Source organism: Hermetia illucens, chromosome 1 (assembly GCF_905115235.1).
Source record: "Hermetia illucens chromosome 1, iHerIll2.2.curated.20191125, whole genome shotgun sequence".
Lineage (NCBI taxonomy): Eukaryota > Metazoa > Arthropoda > Insecta > Diptera > Stratiomyidae > Hermetia > Hermetia illucens.
The window spans coordinates 12,468,315-12,490,996 of NC_051849.1; the positions used below are offsets into that span (position 1 = coordinate 12,468,315).

At 44.6% G+C, this 22,682-nt stretch overlaps 1 protein-coding gene across 1 annotated transcript; it reads right to left on the reverse strand.

Annotated features, from left to right (window-relative positions):
• Positions 1-302: 302 nt before the first annotated feature.
• Positions 303-1,471, reverse strand: LOC119659051 (translin). Its single transcript, XM_038066962.1, has 5 exons — positions 1,307-1,471; positions 1,148-1,235; positions 955-1,051; positions 774-889; positions 303-718 (listed from the first exon to the last, which is right to left on the reverse strand). Exons 1-5 carry the CDS (start codon positions 1,379-1,381, stop codon positions 372-374), a joined length of 723 nt encoding a protein of 240 aa, XP_037922890.1. The 5' UTR covers positions 1,382-1,471; the 3' UTR covers positions 303-371.
• Between the last annotated feature and the right edge of the window lie 21,211 nt (positions 1,472-22,682).

Below are 22,682 nucleotides of genomic sequence, written 5' to 3' on the forward strand. Positions count from 1 at the left end.
ACGGTTTTAGTATTCTGCTGGGGGCGGAGTTGAGAGGTTTTGAAACTCCACATTTGGCTCTGGCTCCTCTTTGTTATTTTTTACTTCTTATCTTTCATTGCTAGGTAATATTCAGGTTATTAATTTGACCAAATTTGTTGGCGCTTTGCTTTTATTTCTTCATTTATTCGACTTTTTCTTTGCAGTAGCTTCTATTCAAGCATAATTCTACCACATTTCATCATCCTAAATTCGAGAAATACATCGAACAGAAGCAAATAATTCTATACCGGTAGTTTATTACTGGAAAAAAATGACGACAATGACTTCACACTGTTTATTCTTATTTATTGTAGTATTAAAGTAACAAAAGTTTGTAGACCCTAAATACACTAAGCAGCAGTACTATCAGTCGCCTGTTCAGCTTCATCAGCCTGAGCTTGTGTTTGCACTTGAGGGGCTAATCCCCGGATGCTTATATCATAAACAACTTCCTCAATTCGCTTTACATCATACTTTAATGCATCGAAACGCTTCCGAAGCGAGTCATTTTTCAAGTTCAGCAGGCGAAACCCGGAATTCAAGTCTGACACGAATCGGGAGATGTTCAAAGGCCGACTGTAATCACCTAGTGTAACGGCATTTGTTGCAAACCGGGACAATTCCGATGCCATCTGGAGGATTCCCATTAAGTAGTCTTCAATGTCCAAGTGGAACCCCTCGGATTGCGATACTTTAACTGAAAAAACATCGGTTTAGTGTGAGAGAAAATTATTGGAAAAAAAGTGCATTACGTCCTAGGATCTCGGCTACGGTCTCGCGTGATACCAGAAAACCTGCTTCTAAGTAAATAGTCAACCCAATCAGGAACACTACGCGGTGTGTGTTGTAGAGCCATTGGTCACAATATCTGGAATGGAGAAGCAAAGCGTGAAGTAATATAACCGCCTTGTGCCCTCAAAACGTTCGTTTTACTTATAATATTGCTTTGGCGGGATGAGTTCTGCTAGTTGTTTATATCCTTCCCGGCATTTGTCGAAACATTTCCTAGCTTCAAGGCAAGCTTGGGGAACTGCAGAGAAGAGAATAGGAAAAGACAAATAAGAGTTATACTTGCATCTCGACACTAGCGGTCTTAATTATTAACAGAAAGGTAAGGCGTGCATACCTTTTTCAATATTAGAGTGAATAACTTGGAGGTGAATTGCAGCTTCCTTGCTGTTCTGCTCAATTTCGCGAACAATGGCCCGTATTTTCTGTATAAAGTTAGGAATAAAGCATTGGCGTAGATACTACCACACTTGTTTCCACAAGTTCAATTACTCACTTCTTTAAGCTCTAACTCATTGTCCAAATGCTGCTGGAATTTAAGGAACAGCTCCTGGTGAATGAAAGTGCTCATTTTCACAACCAATTTGTCTTTCACGCCAGCCAAGAAAAGTTTACGCCGGCTTTGTTGAGCAACAAAGTGGTTTTTGACAGTAAAGTTGACACATGCAATGCTACAGCTGATTCGCCGTCAGTTCCGGGTTGTTGTCAATGATTTGATGAACAGAATCTTTATGGCAGACAGAATATTAATTCAATGAGGCTATGTAACTGTTGCTTGGATTTTTTCTTTAATCTTTACAAAGTTATGAGTGTTGACCCACTATAAAAGACAATGAACGGCGTTTTGCGGTAATGGAGACGAAGATGTTGCGTTGAACTATTTTCGCGACACATTTTGATCACATCAGAAATGAGGACATCCGCGGTCGTTATGGGGTTGCACAGATCATGGAAAAACTGGGAGAAAGGCGTCTTTGATGGTATGGCTACGTAATTCGCGCTAACGAGAATTCACTTGCCAAGATTGGTTTGAACGTCGAAGAGGATGTTATGTGACCAAAAGGCCAGTCGAAATAACGGTGGTTTGATACGTCGGATGGGGATTTAACAGCTTCGCGATTGCATCCAGATCAAGCATTTGATAGAACCAAATGGCGAAATCGATCACGACGAGCCGACCCTGCTTGTGAATGGGACCAAGGCTAAAGATAAAGAAGCAGAAGAAGTTGGTTTCCGAAATACGGTATCTACAAACAAAAAGAATTCCTTTACCCAAAAACGGAGCAAACATTCTTTCTTGCTATATAATTGTATAACAGTTGTATGTAATGCGAAGTGGTTGTAAAAGAATAGTATTCAGCATATTTTATTTAAATGGTTTAAATATGAACTTCGTGAATATTCGAACCGAGTATAAGTTCTACAGTAGAAGTCAGAAAAACTGAATACCAACTCACCGAAAAATGTTTGAGGGCCTCTGTTTTATCTGTTCTATATATCTATTCATCCTAATGAGGAAAAGTGGCTCTACAGAAGCTGTACCACTTATCTGCCAAGACCGTTAGCCATACCCTGTTCGAGGTGACTCTGTTTTTAATGAAATGATACCAAAGTAGACTGGGGAGTCGAAAAAAACTTGCCTCCGTCCAAGGTGTTTTGCGAAACGTGCCCACTGGATAACTTTTGCAAGAGGGTAATTGACTGGAGTCGAATGTAGCTTTACTGATACCTGGTCATTGCAGTGAGTAATCTTGACTTTACCGTGGTACGGGAGGCTACGGCACAGCAAATTGTTAACTTCCAAAACTCGCAGTGTCGCGGCACTCGGGGCGGAACGGCAATCTCAAGACCATGTAGTGCTGCTGTTCCAGCAAGAGACACAGAGGAAATCGCTGAAACTGAGCAGATGGTTTCAAATATAAACCGAGTGGAACGACAATCGACGATCTTTGTGAAAGCCGAAGAGGAAACGCTTATTAGGCATTTGCGAAGACATGAAAAACCGGCTGATGAAACTAGAGGAACTCTTGGGTCCATATAGCTTCTTCAGGCGGACGTGGAGAGCAACAGAAGATATTTGAAAAGCAGAAGCAAACGTACCCCCTTGTGAGAGCCTCGTAAAAACCAAGTGGATCGCAGATAGCCCGTTGCAGAGCGAACTGGGAAAAGCGAAAGGACGAAGGCGCTTCTGAAGAAGACTTCACCCAGATAGTCTAAAGAGTTTAAAAGAAAACTCTGGAGCAGAAATGTGGGGGAGTCCTCGTTGAACTAGATCCGAAATAAAGGTATATTCTCTGTTATAGCCTAAAACCCCGCTCTCTGGAAATCCGAGGTCTTGACTGCCTCAAAGAAAGGACCAATGTAGTAGAGGACAATAAGCGGAAATGTCCAGAGGTAACCAATGTTCCAATTGGTATCACCTCTGTGAATTCTCGAGACTAAAAATTCGGTGAGAGCGAAGTTGCCAAGCAAAACGACAGTTTGCAGTGCGAATTCGTATCCTTAATTCTACCTAAACAATTATGATTTTGCCGCTGTTCCAGGTGCTGCAGCTGCGCCCCTTAAGTCGACTAATGGCAAGTATTGCGGGTCCTACATCTAGCAGGCGACGTCTTCTAATGAGTATAACATAGTGTTTTCTGCTATACGGACCGAAGGTATACGATGATGCTTTTGGGAAGGAGATAAACCTCTTGCGCAAGTAAAGAGACGGGGAACCTTGCTGGTGGCATCTGCCAACGCCCCGTCTCTAAACCGTCCGTGATGGTGAACGCGACAGTGATTCCGGTTCTCTTTTTTGTTAAGAAGGGTAAAGCCATGTATAAACGCAGTGGAGAAGATTCAAAGGAGGTGGTTACTCATAAAGAATGGAAACGTATACTGAACGAGTGGCAATTTTCTTGACAAAACGAGACAAGAGGCAGACGGAGTGCACACTCGTTTACAACTTTGGTACATGACTGAATAGAAAGTATGGTGAACTGACTCTTTCCTTACCCAGCTTCTACCATAAGTGGGCACGCAGATTTTCAGTCTTATTTGTATAAGATTGGGAAGTGTGATTTGTAATAGGGTTTTGGACGGAATAGGAATAGGTTTCTTTGTAGAAGATGGAATGGGATTCATCAACAAATTTATTTAAACGCAGGGGAACTCTCCTCAAACAACATTGTCAGAGAGATGCTGAGGAGCGTTGACAGATGGTGCCGTATTGTGCCCTACGTTTAGGTTTTCCCTTTTGGAAGGAGGATAAAGCACAATGGGGGGAAGGGTGGCTCAATGGCAGGGTTCTTGTTGAACTAATAGTTCCTTTCGGACTCTCACCTTTCGTTGGTGAAAGAAATTCTCTGATTTGAATACTCGCTAAGGAGAAGGGAGAACGGGAGGGCTAACCCGAAGTAATGTGACAAATGATTCCCGGTTAGTTCTCTGACGACGGGAGGTGCTTAGCTGGTAGTCTGACGGCGTACCGCTGCTGGGTTCGCATTCTGTGCGTTAACGCATTCACTTACCCTAAAGACAAAACCTATAGTCGCGGGAATCAAATGATGAAGAAAATTACAAAAGAAAAACATAAAAAAGACAAACAATAATAATAAAATAAGGCACATCTCCGCAAAGGGACAAGTTAGGGAGTCGTGCGGGGAAACCAAATTCAATATTGCCTGCTGCGATGACCACAAACCAGTCAGGCCCATGATAAGAAGGCAGGGACCAGCAACAGTATCTTTGAAGTTAGACGTTAGGAAAGAAAATAGATCTTAGTGGCACAGGTGTTGAAGGGAAACCTGGAACCGGAAGAGGCCCTCAAAAAGAATCGGGATAGGCCTAAGCCTTCAGCAGTGAAACCGAAGAAATTCCGAAAAACCCGGATTCGAACCTAAGAAGGGGGAAATCTTCAGTGGGTCAGAAGGGAAGCTAGAACCCCTGAGACCCGTGTTAGTTATACAATTGTGGTGAAGAAAATCTAAGTGGCATTAATAGTAAAATTATTTCCGGAGCAAATATTTACTCGTAAGGAGCAGGAAATCATTGAAGACCTTATCGCCAGGCAGATATGTAAGGGATGGAGTGCCAAGTTTGTGTTCGCCGGCACACGATTTCGACCAGGTCTTATATTGGTAGACTGCGTGACGGAGCACACGGCGGAATGCTTCAGAAGCACAGACGATAAATTGGCAGGCTCGAAGGGAACAGAACCCTCGGCATGTGCTGGGGATAACACACTAGGGACAAACATGGTGACAGTTTACCTTCTGAAACCTGTAGTAGTGTAGAAGTTAAATGGACGGCAAAGACAAACTCATCACGATTGGGGTAGATGGATAATCCATTGAGGGAGTTAAAGATCATACAATTACAAGTTCGATAACATTCCGGTGCATGTACATAAGGAGAAACCCACGAAAGATACTTCGCAGGGGGTCGGTGGAAAACCTATTAAGATCCCTGATGGAATGGTAGATCTCATAGGGGTAGAAAGGGCAGGATCGAACCTGTTGTCCATTGAGCTGAAAAGGCTGGATGACTTAAGACAGCGCCACCATGAAATTCCCACAAGCAGGCCAGAGACATATAAGTTTTGAGGGCTATCCCGGTTCTCATGATACTAAATAACATCTGATGAGGCTTCATGGTGGAGTTCTTTCAGATTTCTCCCGTACAGACTCGGGCCTAATCGCCCTGGCTAGGCCAGGAAGCATAGCAAGTCAATGTGAATATAGCGTCACCTGGAAGTGTTCCTTGGCTATTTGGTGTTGACTTAGCCGACAGGGTTGCTGCAGCAGAGGTCCGCAAACTCTTCAACCGTGTGAAACAAACAGAGAGCTAGCCAAGGAATAAAAACGCACTGATAGCGTACAGCACCGTGATCAGAGAAGCAAATTCTGTGCAGAAATCGAACAAACCGCAGGAGTGTTGAGGCTATACAAGGATATATAAGATTCTACAGGGTGCGGCAGCATAACTTCCTTTTTTAAAATGCGCGCCACTCAATTAGTTGATGTCATAGCGAAGCGCTAGTGGTCTCGTTCAAGAGGGGATACTGTAAAGTTTTCTCCCGACACGGTTCAGTCGCCATCATGCGTTGGAATAGCGAGAAACGTGCCTTTGCCGTTGAGGTTTACTTTTCAAGCAGATGTTCGGTTATTGCAACACAGCGTGCATTTCGGAATCGCTTTAATTTAGCCCCGTTGGCTCCCGTCCCAGACCGCAAATCAATTGTTACATGGGTCACTACATTCAGACAAACTGCAAGTGCGACAAAAGGAAGAACTGGAGTCCCTCGGCCCGTTAGATCACCTGAGAACATTGAAGCAGTGAGAGCGTCAATGTTGCGATCGCCACGGCGTTCTGCGCGCAAACACGCATCTGCCCTTGGACTATCCGATCGTTCTGTGAGAAGAATTCTTCGTGATGATCTTCATTTTCATCCCTATAAGATGGCGATAGTGCAGGAACTTTCAGAACGTGACTTCAATTCTCGGATGAACGCGTGTGAGCTTCTTTTTGATGTCGTTCTCGAGGGTGCTATTGTTTTTTTAGCGATGAAGCCCATTTTCATTTGTGTGGGTCCGTTAACAAACAAAACATGCGCTACTGGGCTGACAACAACCCTCAAGAATTGCATCAAAAGCCTTTGCATTCACCCAAAGTCACAGTGTGGTGTGCAATTTCCTCAGCTGGAATTATTGGTCCCTGGTTTTTTGAGGTAAATGAGGTTACAGTGACAGTGAATTCGGACCGGTATGCAACATGCTACAGAATTTTTTTTTCCCATAGCTAGAAAATTTGGATTTGGGGGACACTTGGTTCCAACAGGACGGTGCAACAGCACATACTTCAAGAGCATCGATGGCTGTTTTGAGGGAACACTTTCCAGAGCGCCTTATCTCAATTAGAGGTGATTTGCAATGGCCGGCCCGCTCTCCCGATCTGTCCCCTTGTGATTTTTTTCTATGGGGTTTTTTGAAATCTCGTGTTTATGTGAACCGTCCAAGAACCCTACAAGATTTGAAGACCAACATCCAAGAAAAAATTGCCAACATAACACCTGCTATTCTAGCAAGAGTCATGACAAACGCCAGAAATCGGTTTACGCAATGTATGGAGAATGGGGGACGTCACCTAACAGATTTGATCATCAAAACAATGTAAATAAAAACTTAAGACATGTAACTACATTATAAAAAATAAATAAATATTTTCCGATGCATACAATAGCTTTTATTGAGTTTTGAAAAAAGGAAGTTATGTTGCCGCACCCTGTATATGGAACCGGACGACACGTGCTAAAGCTAACTCAAATGTTGGCAGTCCGCGAAATGTGGGCCGGGGTTCTCGGTTCTTACATATTATCTCCCTGCCAGGACAAAGAGATATTATCACGTGCCTTGACTAAGGGGTGAACAAAACTAAACCCACTCGGGGTAGACTACTCTAATATAGACGTGAAGTCTCGAGGCGGGTTGATTTTATCGAAAATTTGAGTCCCAAAGAAGCTGAAAAGTCAAACGGCCTAATAAGGGAGAGGATAAAATCACAAAGAAAACTAACGCGCGCGGGATGGACAGGACTTGCTTCAAGCCGGTTCTGTCACCTACGTGGCGAGTGAATGAACCCAATGAAGACTTTTAAACACTGTATTTTAATCCAACATCTATCTATCTATTGGTGATATAGATATTTTACTGACCTTGGATGCTTTGTTACATTATACTCTTATTCTAGTTACCTTGCGTCCGGATAGCTGAGTCGTTAGAGCGCAAGGCTATCGTACGAAGGGTCGCGGTTTAAATCTCACTGGTGACAGTAGGATTTGTATCGTGATTTGACGTCAGATATCAGTCAAATCAGCTGTGAATGAGTACCTGAGTCAAGCCTGGGTAATAATCTCGGGCGAGGGCAATGCTGATCACATTCCCTCCTACAGTGTACTGTAGTGTACCGTTACGGTCTTGAATGAAGTGCTCTAACACACTTCAAGGCCCTGATCCAATATGGATTGTTGTGCGAACGATTATTATTATTAGTTTCGTACGATGCAGATGAACAGAAACACACGGAAATTGTAGGTTGTCCTGCAGCCAGAAACAAAATCGAGACACTTTTATTAAACGTTCATCAAGATATTTAAGTCAGGGAAGGAGCTGAGACTGGACAGAGCTACAATAATCAGATCCACGGTGGTTCTTAATCTCTTTGACGATTGAAGGAGGAAATTCCGAATCGCTGGCGACCTCACTCACGATGGGGTTGAGAGCTGGAAGAGAGGAAGGATGGAGTTAAGGATTGGTCTCCGAGAAGTTCTAAACCTTTTCCTCCATCGCTCCTTCGAATTCAGGAACTTCACGTCTTCAGCTGCCTGACGAAGTTATGCTACGGTGTTAAGACATTGCCTGCGCAGAGCTTTCCTACACATCCCTGCTCGCAGGAGCGTGACACTGTTTGCAGCAACCATTCCGTAGGTAGTTGATTCCTCCGTGTTTCCGCCCAAGTCATACCCTTACGTTGGGAAAGAACCTGTTCGTCCACTGACCATTCAAAGGCTCATCCCATCTGCATTGCCATACATGTTCTCCTCCGTACATCTTGCACGATATATCATAGTACACTCGCTTCATTCGCCAAAATGCCAACAGCGATCATGTCCATTACCACTAGTATTGCCTCATCCGAAGTGGTTCTAAATACACTGTAAACCCTCAAAACCATCTACCGGTAAACCTAAATCACCTGCTTCCGTCTTTGAGAGTTTGCGAACGCCTCCGCCCACGCAAGTGGCACATAGAGCAGAATGGATGCAGCACTCCGGCTAAGGCAATTTTTTACAGTGTTTCGGCCCAGCGGCATTCGAGAATCTAACTACGGGGCGGTCATGTCCACGAAATTAGCACTGCGTCTGGTTCCTTCTGGGGCACGGTTTAGTCACCATATGCCGTCTTCGCAACGAGCGGCACACAAAAAACAGCCCGAAACTGGCCCTGCGACAATGTCGGCTGTCGCTCGAAGTCTGGCTGCGCTGTCTCGCTCTACCTGGGCGCAATGGCGGAGGTGTCGTTGTACGTGCACTCAACGCCCCCGATGAGAATTGTTAATGCCGTTGCTGGCGACAAGTTTGTCGTCGCTTTTTCCTCTATTTCCGTGAGGTGCTTCTTCGCGGAATCCTCATTGCACCCAGACACGTCTCCAGTTTCTCCTGCTGTGTCCAAGATCGGGGTTACCACTTAAAATGGCTTGTGTACTTTGAATTATTTCTGACCAATACTCGCTACTGATGCACGAAATTAGTTTGGTTTCAAGGATTTTCAGATCTGCACGAATTTGCCTCTAATGAATGACAAATGGAATTTCTTTCTAACATTTCGGATTATATTTCTGTTTTCTCAAAATGATAAGGTTGGTTATAATTCAACTGTAAAAATGACACTTAAAATGAATGCGGCCAGTCTGGTGAAACGGTAGCAACTTGACTGCAAAAAATTATCTTCAATTATTTTTTTGTTAATCTAAATTGGTTGGCCACGCCTACTACGCCGGTGGTGGCATCTGTCAGTCGAATTAACAACATTTGAAATAAATTTCGAATGTTGTTAAGCTCGGCTTCTCCTTTGTCGTGTGTCTAACTGACACCACTTATCATGCCCCTTATATTCTGGTGATTATGCCTCTGGTTTCATTCTCCTAAGCATAAACAATCGAAGTACTCCTGAACTAGCCTACTACTAATGCTAATCTGCTACTAATGAGAAGAAGGAGAAATTTAAGCTCCGGTACGGATAACCGGCGGGAGTCGTCTGAATTGGTGACTGGGTCGGGCTCTCGTAATGGACAGCACGGCGTCGAAACCGCTAGTCGTGGGGCGGTTCGACGTCTAGGCGCCACGACGACCAGGAGCACAGCTCCGCCTGCTGCAGCTGTTTCGCCACAATCTGTGGCGACCACTTCAGCAGGTTCGCGTAGGAAGCGGATGAAATGGACTGAAGAAATGAACCTCTTCATCATCCGCTCCTACTACGAAATAACGGCGGGGGCGGGTACAACATCTTACCGCCCCTTGTTGGACCAGAGATTCGTCGAGCGTTTCCCGCAATTCGCGCACGTGACTGTGCAGCGAGTCGCAGATCAGTACCGCTTCATTACTCGCAGCGACACAATCCCGGCCACCATCAGGGAACGTGTTCGACTTGAAGTCATCGGGGAAACTGGTGACCGAGAGTTGATGGGGGCAAAGGCGGTGGCATCAACAACACCACGCCGCACTGCAGGCAACAGGTTCAGTACTCGCCGAAGCACTCTTCTCCACCGTCCAGCTGAGGTTCGGGACGAATTCCAAAGAGCGTGTATAGAATTCTCGGATATGGATCCTTTGCATAGACCAGGTATTCCCAGACTCTATGCATCTCCAGCAACTCCGGGAATTCTATCTCAAATCAATGATGAGATTGCATCTCGACTGTGTGCTGATATGTCGCTGCTGCATCTACAATAACTTGTGTATAGTGGTGCAGTTGCGGCTATCAGATTGCACGGTCAGAAGATTCGCTTTCGTGTTATTGGTTTGAGTGACAAAAGAGATTCACCATGGAAAATTCGTCTGGAACGTCGGCGGGACTCACTAAGGCAGGACATTGCTAGACTGATTCAGATCAGCACTGGCAATGCCAGCCGACGGGTGAGAAATAAAGTGCAGAGGGTTTACCGGAACTAAGCCATCCCCTGTGAGACACCCGTAGTTGAAATTCTGGACACACTAAAATAGAAACTTTCTGTCATATGCAGTCGGTTACGACGGTATGGCGAAAGTTATTCCAGACGTGTCCAGAATGTAACATACGCGAGGAACCAGTGGAGCTTTTTCAAATCTCTCAACGAATCCCAACAGAGCGCCCAGAAAGTACAGTTCTCGGTGACGGAAGCGAAAGAGTATTGGGGTGGACTTTGGGGGTTACCGGCCCAGCATGCTAAGCATGCTGAGTGGATCACCGTTGAAGGCACCCGCCATGCCAATACACCTGGCATGAATTTCGCAGATGTTATCGAAGAGGAAGTTCGACGAGCCATAAACATCTCGAAGAACTGGAGGGCCCCAGGTCTGGATCGGGTGCAGAATTTCTGGTATAAGAAATTTACCAGCGTACACAGTCGGTTGGCACGCAGTATAAATGAGGTCATGAGTCGGCCGCAGGAATTTCCACCCTTCCTCACTGCGGGGATTACCTACCTTATCCCTAAGAAGGACACGGTGCAGGACCCTGCAGACACAAGACCGATCACTTGCTTACCAACCCTCTACAAATTCATCACGTCCATTATTAGTGGAAGGATCAATGCGCACCTCGAGACCAACAACATTCTGTCCGAGGAACAGAAGGGCTGCCGAGTTGGATCAAGGGGTTGCAAAGAGCAACTCATTATCGACTCGGTAGTTGTAGGACAAGCAACTAGAGGTCAAAGAAACCTCTTCAGTTGCTATATCGATTATGCCAAGGCTTTTGACAGCGTTCCGCATACCTGGCTAATCGACATCCTACATCTGTATCGCATTGATCCGAAACTAATAAAGTTTTTGGCGACAGTCATGGAAGGGTGGCATACCACCTTATCGGTGCGTACATCTGAGGGTGCTAATACCTCAGAGCCCATCCGTATACGAAGGGGCATCTTCCAGGGGGATTCATTGAGTCCTCTTTGGTTTTGTATGGCACTGAACCCCCTTTCATGGCTACTGAATGATGCTAGAGGGCATGGTTTTGCAATAAAATATGGCCTACGTGCTAAGTGCGAACTGACACACTTGATGTACCTAGATGACATCAAGCTGTATGCTGGTACTGACGACCATCTTAGAAGTCTGTTGCGAATAATAAACATGTTCAGCCGTGATATTCGGATGGAGTTTGGATTAGACAAATGTCGAATCCAAGCCATCCGCAAAGGTCATCACAAGCTGCATGCCGGACATAGCATTGGTGACCTCCACATCGAAGCTATGACCGAGACAGGCTTCTACAAGTACCTAGGAATTCTGCAAGGAACCCATGCTCGAGTTGGTGATCTGAAGGAAGCTCTGCTGTCCGAATTCCTGCGACGTGTAAAGCTGGTGCTGAAATCGCATCTCTCGGGGAAGAATAAAATAAGCGCGTTGAATGTATTCGCTATCCCTTCACTGGCTTATGCATTCGGAATATTGCCGTGGACGAAGACCGACCTGGAAAACGTCCAGCGGCGGATACGGACAACTATGTCCAAATTCCGAATGCATCACCCAAAGTTTGCTGTGGAGCGGATAAACCTGCCTCGTGACATCGGAGGTAGGGGCGTGGTTGACATGGCGGCACAACATCATCGCCAAATCGACTCGCTGCCCGCTCTTTTTTACAGTAAAGAGCAGGCGAGCCCCTTGCATGCGGTTGTCTGTAAGGCAGACTGTGGACTGACTCCACTTAACTTGAAGGATCGATCTTTCAATCCTCTGAGTGGGGTGAAGTCGGACCAGGAGCGGATCGAGGAATGGAAGTCGAAGGCAATGCACGGTAAACACGTGAATTGTCTTTGGCAGCCATTTGTCGATTTGCATCTGTCGAACAGATGGCTGTGTGCTGGGGAGCTCTTTGCTGAGACGGAGGGGTTCATGTGTGCCATTCAGGATGGCGTGGTCGCCACCCGAGCTTATAAAAAGCTCATCATGAAAGAACGGGTGGAGGACGACCAGTGCAGAATGTGTGGTTCGGCGTTAGAGACGTTGGACCATCTCATTTCTGGCTGTACTGTTATGGCACCGGTGCAATACGTCACCAGGCATAATGCTGCATGTAAGGTTATCCATCAAAACCTTGCATAGAAGCATGGGCTGATCACGGGGACATGTCCGGTTTACCGATATGAGCCGCAAGCAGTACTTGATAGTTCTGCTTGCAGCATATATTGGGACCGGCAAGTTCTGACTGATCGTCATACCGCACACAATAAGTCTGACGTACTGTTAGTTGACAAGACGGGTCGCTCCGCGTATATTATAGATGTTGCTATCCCCCATAATAGCAACATTGAACGGAAATACGTGGAAAAGAAGGTGAACTATGAGCCATTGGCTCGGGAAATCGAAGAAATTTGGCGTCTCGAGCGGGTGGTTGTAGTTCCCATAATATTGTCAGCTACAGGTATTGTACCTAAATCCCTGACGGCTTCCCTTGATGTCCTGGGACTTTCGCACAGTCTGGTTCAAACCATGCAGAAGTACACCATTCTGCATACGTGCTCGATGTTGCGGGGAGTACTCGACGGGTTCTCCCACTGACCTACCACCGGCCACCACCATCAGTGCCCCTTTAGTTTTTAAGTAGGTAGGATCGTCCGAGCCTAAATGCTTGGCACTTAGTGCTAGTATTAGGTAAAATCCGGCATCTGCCGAGATTGTGATAACTCGGATATAATAATAATAAATATATAATAATATCAAGCGACCAACCAGAGATGAGTTTTCTATTTATGAAATTTTCATCTGTTCATATTTATCTTTGCCATATTATTCTGCGTCTATAAATATCCCCACTATCTGACTTATTAACCCATTTTAATGCAAACATTTATCTATTTTCCCACAAACAAAAACCGAATGAGGATTGTGATTGGAATTTAAGGTAATATCGTGGCCACAATTCAACTATAATCTTCTTATTTCTCATAGCATCGTTCTGCTTGCTTTGCATAAATTGCAGATTTTCATCTTTGGTGGCGACCCTCCTGTCCAATTACCGCTAAATGAGGAACTGAACGCCTTCTTCTCAGAAGAACTTTTTAAAGTTATATTTATGCCTTTTCCACAATATGAGAGTTTTTCTATTTCTTATTAAGGAAAGTATCTTCTGCTCAGACCTCATTAGCTACGGAATTCATGCACACGAAGGAGCTAGGCATTTAGATAGATCCGTACATAGAGATATTTGCGTTTCGCATGGGAAGAGTATCCATGGCTCCGGCAAGGTCGCACAGCATAACTGTAAAGTGTGGCTAGGCGTCCGCTTTTTCAATACGAACAGGAGTTAACGAAAACCTAAAAAGAAGTGGAAACTGGCTGGCGTTAGTAATGGCTTCTGCGATGTCGTCGGTTCGGCTCTCTACTTAATTAAGTCCCTTAGTACAGCCATTAGGCAAACCGAAGACTTTAATTAAGTCGCTTTGACAAATGTATTCAATTTATCCTCTTTCAATTGCTACAATTACAACTTTATGATCCTGTAGCTCTTATTAGTCAGCAGGCAATGTAGCTCCTACGGGGAAGAAGGAGAGCTTGACGGGTTTGCTAATTAATTTTAAGGTGATACTCAAGGTTCTGGGTTACATTATTTTGCGTTGTTCAAGGATGAGTAGGTTTCCAGGAGACCTGTGACATGTGGCGTGAACTTATTGAAATAAAGTATGAATGCAATAAAATTATCCTCCAGTTTCGTGGGGCTCGTTAAGAAAAGTTCCCTTGGTTGTGCCAAAAAAATAAAAGCCAAGAAATAATGTGAGGATGTTTTGCGATTGATTGACACTGAAAGAAAGGTTTACCAACTGCAAAATAAGTGTCGTGCAGACAGGGCTGACGAGAGGGGGAGGATTCCTTCCGGGCCTGGAGTTTAATATGTCATGTTTAGATACGTAGGTCATAGTATAATATGTTGTATATGGCCAAGGATATCATTTTCTCCTTCATAGCCAGGAAGACGGATTGTATCTTTCAAAATCGAGGAAGATTAAGTACCAACAAGTTCAAGGTTTGGTCATTCTTAGATGAGCGTTTTGAGAGGGCAATATGCGAATATCCATGACCTTTCTGTTTGTCTGTTTGTACTTTTTATGGTAGGAGGTACCAATTTTAGAAAGACTCAAGGTCCTCCTCAGGAATCCTCCTGATTACGCAGCTATGACACATTGATATTCTATTTGCCGTTTTCTCCGTGGTCACTAATAGGATTAAGGTCGAGCTAAATCATCTCCAATCCTGCTTTTAAGGCGCTGAAAGTTTAGTTCATCCTCAATCTTACAATCAGATCATCCTCGAAACCTAATAGTGGAGTTAAGGCACTTTGGTATGATACGAAAGATGGACCTAAGCAGTAACAGTAGCACGACAGGGCTTATTATTAGATCCTCTTCTGTGGAGCATGATGGAAGTGAGGTCCATGTCGTTCAAGTGCAAATATTATGGCCTCCTTCGGGACTTGAACGACATGGACCCCACTTATATCATGACCCACAGAAGAGGATCTAATAATGAGCTCTATCGTGCTCCTGCTAACTGTTATTGCTTAAGTCCATCATTCGTACTATACCAAAATGACCTTTACGAGTAGTACTTTTTGAGTAGCTTAGTCAAGTAACTAAGGACACCCGTTTTAGCCGTTGAATTTTTTATCAATTCGCAGCTGGCTGAATTTTGACCTCCAACGTCATCACGGCATAGACGCACGTAGCGAGCCAGTCTGAAAATCACGTCTACTGTGTAGACCGTTAAATGAGGTCATTTAACGAAAACCAAACTGTCGCTCCGACAGACCATTCCTACAGGGAGAAGTTTATGGCAGATGGTAGAAATACTACCATTTTTCCTACCTAGTCTAAAAGTCAAGTGGGAAGGTATGATGATATGTCTTCTAGTTGCTTATTGGGATTCGGTAGCAAAACTAGTTTTTACTTATTTCACCGAGCGGGGAAAAGCGAGCTTAATGATTGGGAACAGCATTCAAAGGGGGAGCTCTATTATCACCGATTTTCCGGGAATGGTGAAGGCATCCAAAGTTTCTTTGTTTCTTTTGTGATTTCCTTTATCTCACCCTCGAATACCGCCTCGTTGTGGTGAAGGAGTCTGTGGTACTTTACTACTACACTAAGGGTATTCACAAACACATGAAGATGGGAACAAAGTATTGTAACTCTCCAAGTGGTAAAAAGCCACAGATTTCAAAATCCACCCGCGACTTCGCGAAATCAGATCGTGACCGAGGCACAGATTTTGGAGGCCACACCAGATTCATGTTCCTCTACGGAGAAGTTTGTGGAAGATAGGCTCTCCACTTCAGTGGAAAATCTGCTCTCGGTGTGTGCGGCGTGGTCAGCCAGAAAGGATAGTATAGCAACTCTCTTAATGAGAGGAACGGGAAACCTGATTACGGCCGCTCTGCCGGTGACACTGTTGCCTAATTCTTCCAAAAAAACTGGAGAGGAAAGCTTGGCAGAAGGAAATTTCAGCCGCAAAGGAGAAGGAACTACAGGCTTGTCCGTCGGAACCTTCTCTCCTGCCTTTACCACGGAAAGCGAAAGAAAGGGACGCTGGTGAAGTGGCCGCAGCTGGTCTAATTCCATTACGTGGAAACTGATCTATGAAGATCGCCCACCGTGAATGTGGGAGGGACAACGAAAAGCACTGCGAAAGAAGGTGAACTTTCTTGGGAATGAGAACATGGACTTTCTACCAGGTATGGCGATATCCAAAGAAGCCGGTCGCAAGAAAACGGAACTTTCGGCGGAAGGTGAGGACAAGCTGGTAACCCCGGTCAGATCCACACTGAACGCTGCAGACTTTTCAGTTAGCGGTGATTTTCATATCAGACTATACCTTTGTCTACAAATATAAGAGTTAGTCAAATTAGCCTGCAACATGCCAAAACCTTCTCCTATCTACTGGCAGCAAGGCTGGGAAAGTTGAAGGACTGTCCTTATCTACTTCTGGTTCAAGAGCCATGGGTTCGTGTGTGATATCACATCACTTTTTGAACAACGTGATATTAAAAAGTAGTTACAAAGTAAAATCAGAAATATGTGATATGCATGTGAAGTTATACCCCCAACATCACATATTACACTCGGCCAACGATATTACCAAATATTACTTACCATTAGAGCGATATTTACCTCACGTTTATCACATTAGTAGTGTAAAATGTACGGCAACGCCAAGTAGATATGAATGAAGGGTTATCCCTTCACGAAAGGGTTAGTTAGTTTAGTAGGGGAGCTGCAGCTCCAAACACTGAGACCTTTGTTAGGCCCATTCTACTATCCCCAGAGATCGCCTATTCATCGGCCTCTCGCTGGCACGCTTTCGCTAATCTGGAACATTTTCCAGAGACAGAAAATGCGTAGACCCCCCCTGTTGTTGTCATCAGGATTGGACAGTCTTTTACTACTTTTACTACGAAGAACGATGTGATGTATAGCATCGTCACTACTGTACTGATTGGTAATGCAGTGATGTTTAATGATGTTTAGAATGTGTTTAGTGATGGCAATGTGATATTATACTTTAGGGTGATGTCGCTTTGTTATACAGGGTGCGGCAACATAACTTCCTTTTTTAAAATGCGCGCCACTCAGTTAGTTGATGTCATAGCGGAGCGCTAGTGGTCTCGTTCAAGAGGGGATACTGTAAAGTTTTGTCCCGACACGGTTCAGTCGCCATCATGCGTTGGAATAGTGAGGAGCGTCCCTTTGCCGTTGAGGTTTACTTTTCAAGCGGATGTTTGGTTATTCCAACACAGCGTGCATTTCGGAATAACAAACAAAACATGCGCTACTGAGCTGACACCAACCCTCGAGAATTGCATCAAAAGTCTTTGCATTCACCCAAAGTCACAGTGTAGTGTGCAATTTCCTCTGCTGGAATTGTTGGTCCCTGGTTTTTTGAGGAAAATGAGGTTACAGTGACAGTGAATTCGGACCGGTATGTAAACATGCTACAGAATTTTTTTTTCCCACGGCTAGAAAATTAGGATTTGGGGGACACTTGGTTCCAACAAGACGGTGCAACAGTACACACTTCAAGAGCATCGATGGCTGTTTTGAGGGAACACTTTCCAGAGCGCCTTATATTAATTAGAGGCGATTTGGAATGGCCGGCACGCTCTCCCGATCTGTCCCCTTGTGATATTTTTCTATGGGGTTTTTTGAAATCCCGTGTTTATGTGAACCGTATAAGAACCCTACAAGATTTGAAGACCAACATCCAAGAAGAAATTGCCAACATAACACCTGCTATGCTAACAAGAGTCATGACAACCGCCAGAAATCGGTTTACGCAATGTATGGAGAATGGGGGACGTCACCTAACAGATTTGATCTTCAAAACAATGTAAATAAAAACTTTAGACATGTACCTACATTATAAAAAATAAATAAATATTTTCCGATGCATACAATAGTTTTTATTGAGTTTTGAAAAAAGGAAGTTATGCCGCCGCACCCTGTATAATATATTAGATATGACTAGGAATATCTTTTCCTCCATAGCTAGCTTTGATATATTGTGCTCTTCAAATCGAGGAAGATTAAGTATGTACTAAGCTCCGGGAAATCCTCGCAGGTATAGTGAAGGCATCCAAAGCTTGTTTATTCTTTTTGTGACCTCGTTTATCTCCCCCTCGATTACCGCCTTGTCGTGGTGGGGGAGCCTGTGGTACTTAATTATTATATCAACAGTGTTCACCAACACATGAAGATGGAAACAAAGGATTGTAACTCTGCAAGTGGCAAGAAGTCACGGACTTCAAATCTCCCCGCGACTTTCCGAAATTGGTTCGTGACCAAGGCACGGATTCATGTTCCCCCACAGAGAAATCTGTGGAAGATAGACTCTCCACTTCTGTGGAAAATCTGCATCCCGTGTCTACGGCGTGGTCAGCCACAAAGGATAATACAGCAACTCCCTTAATGAAGGAACTGCAAACCTGACTACGGCCGGCCTGTCGGTGACCCTGTTGCTTAACTCTTCCAAAAAACTAGAGAGACAGGCTCGGCAGAAGGAAACTTCAGCTGCAAAGGACGACGGACTATAGGCTTGCCTGTCAGAACTTTCTCCTCCGCCTCTATCAGGAAAAGCGGAAGGGGGGGGGGGAGCTGGTGATGTGGACGCAACTGGTCTAATTCCATAAGTGAAAACAGATCCATACAGCCCGGACACCGTGAACCTGGAAGGGCTCCCAGCCGACAACAAAGGAAGGCACTACAAAAGATGACGTAGTTTCTTGCCGATTTCCAAAGAAATCGGACGTAAGAAAGCGGAACTTTCGGCGGAAGGTGAGTAAAAGCTGATAACCCCTGTGGGATCCATACTGAACGCAGCAGACTTTCCAGTTAGCGGCGGTTTTCATATTAGACTAGACTTATGTCTCCAAACATAAGAGTTAGTCAAATGAACCTGCAGCATGCCGCAGCCTCTTGCAATCTACTAGCAGCAAGGCTGGCCAAGTTGAAGGACTGAGAGAGCCATTGGCCATCTGTGGTATTGGATCAGTAAAGGGGACTAGGATCTTCTTCCATGAGAGATCCTTGAGATGTCAAAATTGTTAGAGGCAACCATGCTGAGACAATTCCGTTCTCAGGACCTTGTTGCAGTCAACTTATAATACCAGGGTAATGGTAATAGGAGAAACGTCATAGTTGCCTCAGCTTACTTACCCTATGATTGTTTGTGTTCTCCGCCGACGCAAGAACTGAGAGATCTAGTAGTGTAAACAGAATCAAGTGGCCTTGAACTCTTAATAGGTTGTGATGTGAACGCTCAACGTATTTGTTGGGGCAGTGACAAATGCAAAACTAGACGAGAGAAACTATTTGATTTTATTATTTCGGCTGGTCTGATGATCACGAACGTAGGGTGTGCCCCTACGTACAAACGGATTGGACAAAGTTCAATGAACTTCTTGGCGACAAAGTGGAGCTCAATAGGGGACTAGGGACTGCTTTGGCAATAGAAGATCAATTGGAAACTCTGAAGTGCACACTTTGAGAGTGCTTTCAAGGGGCTTGTCCTATTTCGTGAGGCCAATGCGGTAAAACGGTTCCATAGTGGAACTGAGAACGGCAAAGATTCAGGAAATCAACCAGACAACTTCTAAATAAGGATGAAGACTGGTTAAACTCCCGGAACTCACAGCGTAAATATAAGAGGTTCGTTAGGTGTTCTTTAGAGCACACTGTGAGGAACTGGAAGATGAAATGGAGACTTCCAAGCTGTGCAGAGTCCTTAATAAGGATGAGTCAGCCAAGTTGGACTTTCTCAGAAAACCGGATAGTACTTTCACGAACCTTTGAGTTGAGTCTATACAGACTGTATTGGAGAAGTACACCACCCGGGAGAACAGGTCTCAGCAGTGGGAGGTAGCGAATTGGTGGTGTCTGCAAACCATTCCACACAGGAATTGGGACACTGCGGGAGTGGTGTTACTATTGCAAAGGCAAGAGTTGCTACACTATCATTTGAACACTTCAAAGCACCTAGCAAGGATGGCATCTACCCAGCTATGTTAAAAGAGAGTATAAATTACTTAGGGCAACTATATTTTTCGAGAATGTCTTGCTCTGGGTTACTTGTCTTTCTCTTGGCAGAAGGTGAAGGTAGTCTTCATACTCAAGAATGGGAAAGATGACTATTCAAATCTAAGGAACTTCAGGGAAATCAGCTTAACATCATTTTCGCTGAAATGTTGAGCGTCACATTCGCTAGGAGGCGCTAAGGTCACACCCACTAAATGAAAACCAGCATGCTTACCAACGTGAAAAGTCCTATGAGACTGCTCTTCACTCTTTGGCTTCAAAGATCGGGGACGCAACTCTGAAAGGCGTGTACGCGATGGGAATGTCCGTGGACATTGAAGGGGCTTTTGACTGTGCGCCCTTGACGAAACTTTAATTAAATGGATCTAAGCCATGCTAACGCAGGGATTGCTGTGTGCTGAAGTGGGTGTTGATCGCTACCTAACAGCGGAAGCGACAAAAAAGGCTGCCCTCAGGGAGGTGTGCTGTCGCCACTTGGAATATGTTGCTCAACGCACTACTATGCGAACTGCAAAATCTGACAATACACGCTCAAGCTTATGCGAATTACGTGGCTGCGCTAGCTGTGGGTCAAGATCTCGGATCGGTATGTATGATAGAAATACACAACGCGTCGTTGATTTGATTGACAGTTAGTGCCTCAATAAATCCAAATAAAACCACAATGGTATTATTTACAAAAAGGAGGAACCTGAATTGTCTTTGCCTTCCAGAGATGAAGATTACAACCCTTCAACTCTCCGAAGAAGTAAAATATATTATGGGCTGTGTAGGCAGACCTTTGCCTTAACATAGAGACCTAGCCTTCATGTAGTAATGCGTTAATATGTCGCTATTATTAGGCCGATGTTCGCTTATACATCCATACTGCGGTGTGATAACGTGAAACAAAAGAGTTTTCGCTGTAAACACATTGCAAAGAATTGTGTGTCTAGGTATCACCGGTGCCATAACCACGACATCCGGCGCAGCACTGATGAAGTATCTCGGAAACTTTGGGCGTTCTCAACGAATTACATCACATACTAGCCGAGCATCACGAGAAACTTTGCTGTGGACTTTCCAATCCGGGCAGGCAAGCGGCGTGTTGCAAGGCTATGCCACCGAATTCTTCGCCGATGGATCAAAGATGACTTGTGGAGTCCGTGTGAGGGTTTTTTTTTCGGATACCCACAGTGTAGCCGAGTCGTACGGTCTGTGGAAGTATTGATGATACTGGAAGCCTGTCGAGTCCGAGCCCAGAACGTAACATAGCCATGCTGACCGACTAAGGCCTTGTATTCAGTGGCGAGGAGAGGAGAGGAAAATTAGCGGGCCGATGGACGAGCCAGGTGGAGCGCCGCCCTTGTCAGTCACTCGGTGGGCACTGTCTGTGTCCCACTGGCGACAGTTAAGGGTGGAGCCACGAACCCCAGATGGCGAAGGGTCCATCTATAACAAAACCTAATTGTGAGTGGTCTTGTGGCTGACGCGTGCAAATGCATATAAGATTACGGGGGTCTGTATGGTGCATTGGCCTATAGGGGACCATTCCGCCAGATTCAGAACAGTGTGATGCATTTCTTCTTTTGTTCTGACTACAGCAGCCATGGTCTTAGGAGTTTGTGGCATCTGGACAAATGGACTCCTCGTAGTGGGCACTTAGTCCTTACCTACCATCATTTGGTAAAATTGACGCGCGAAACAACAGCTAAGTAGGTGATGTGATATCATTTCACTATTTCAAAAACGTGTGCATGTGCATGTGATGTTATATTACCAAGATCACACATATTACACTCAGCCAACCATATTACCAAACATTGCTTACTATTAGAGTGATATTTGCTTCACATTTATCACATTCGCAGCGTAAAATATATGGCAGCGCGAAGAAGGCATGGAGGAAGAGCGAACCCTTCATGCAAGAGAAGAAAAAAGCAAAAGATTCCCATATACTATAGTAACATATTTTCACATGCAAAGATCAGGGAATCATGATTATTGCGAACGATTGTTACCACTTCTTATCACTTTTGCATTTTTATGCAAAGGATCCCCACAGTTAAAAGTTATCAAGCACAAACCCGAAATAATTTTACCATGGAACAGCCACCAAGAAGACCAGGGGATCATAGCTTTAACAGAAATGGAATCGGTAGTCGTCATCAGGATTGGACAGTCGCCACCGCTACTTTTACTACGAAGAACGGTGTGACATATCGAACGATACATTACTGTATTACCCGGCGATTTGTTGTAATGAAACATCACAAGGGTACGGGCATTGCAAGACTTTATTTATCACAAGAGAAATATCACCATCGCTGCTCTACTGGTGATGCAGTAATATTGTGACTTTGTGATGTTTAATGATGTTTGGAACGCATTCGGTGATGGCAGTGTGATATTATGCTTTAAGGTGATATCGCTTTGTAATATTATATGCATCACCTATACCTCTACAACGAGGTGGCCGGATAAAAGCGAAGCTTCGATTGAAAATTCCAAATGCTTCCCTTTGTGTGAAGATGATGATCATCGTGCTTAAGTCAAGAGTGAACTTCCTTTTTACA

What these genes read in the sequence shown, in the direction of transcription:
- LOC119659051 (XM_038066962.1), bottom strand. Translation starts at nt 1,381, where the DNA reads ATGAGCACTTTCATTCACCAGGAGCTGTTCCTTAAATTCCAGCAGCAT. An exon ending in CCGCCAAAGCAATATTATAA is followed by an intron (nt 890 to 954) that starts GTAAAACGAACG and finishes TCTCCATTCCAG; the next exon opens with ATATTGTGACCAATGGCTCT. An exon ending in CGTAGCCGAGATCCTAGGAC is followed by an intron (nt 719 to 773) that starts GTAATGCACTTT and finishes ATGTTTTTTCAG; the next exon opens with TTAAAGTATCGCAATCCGAG.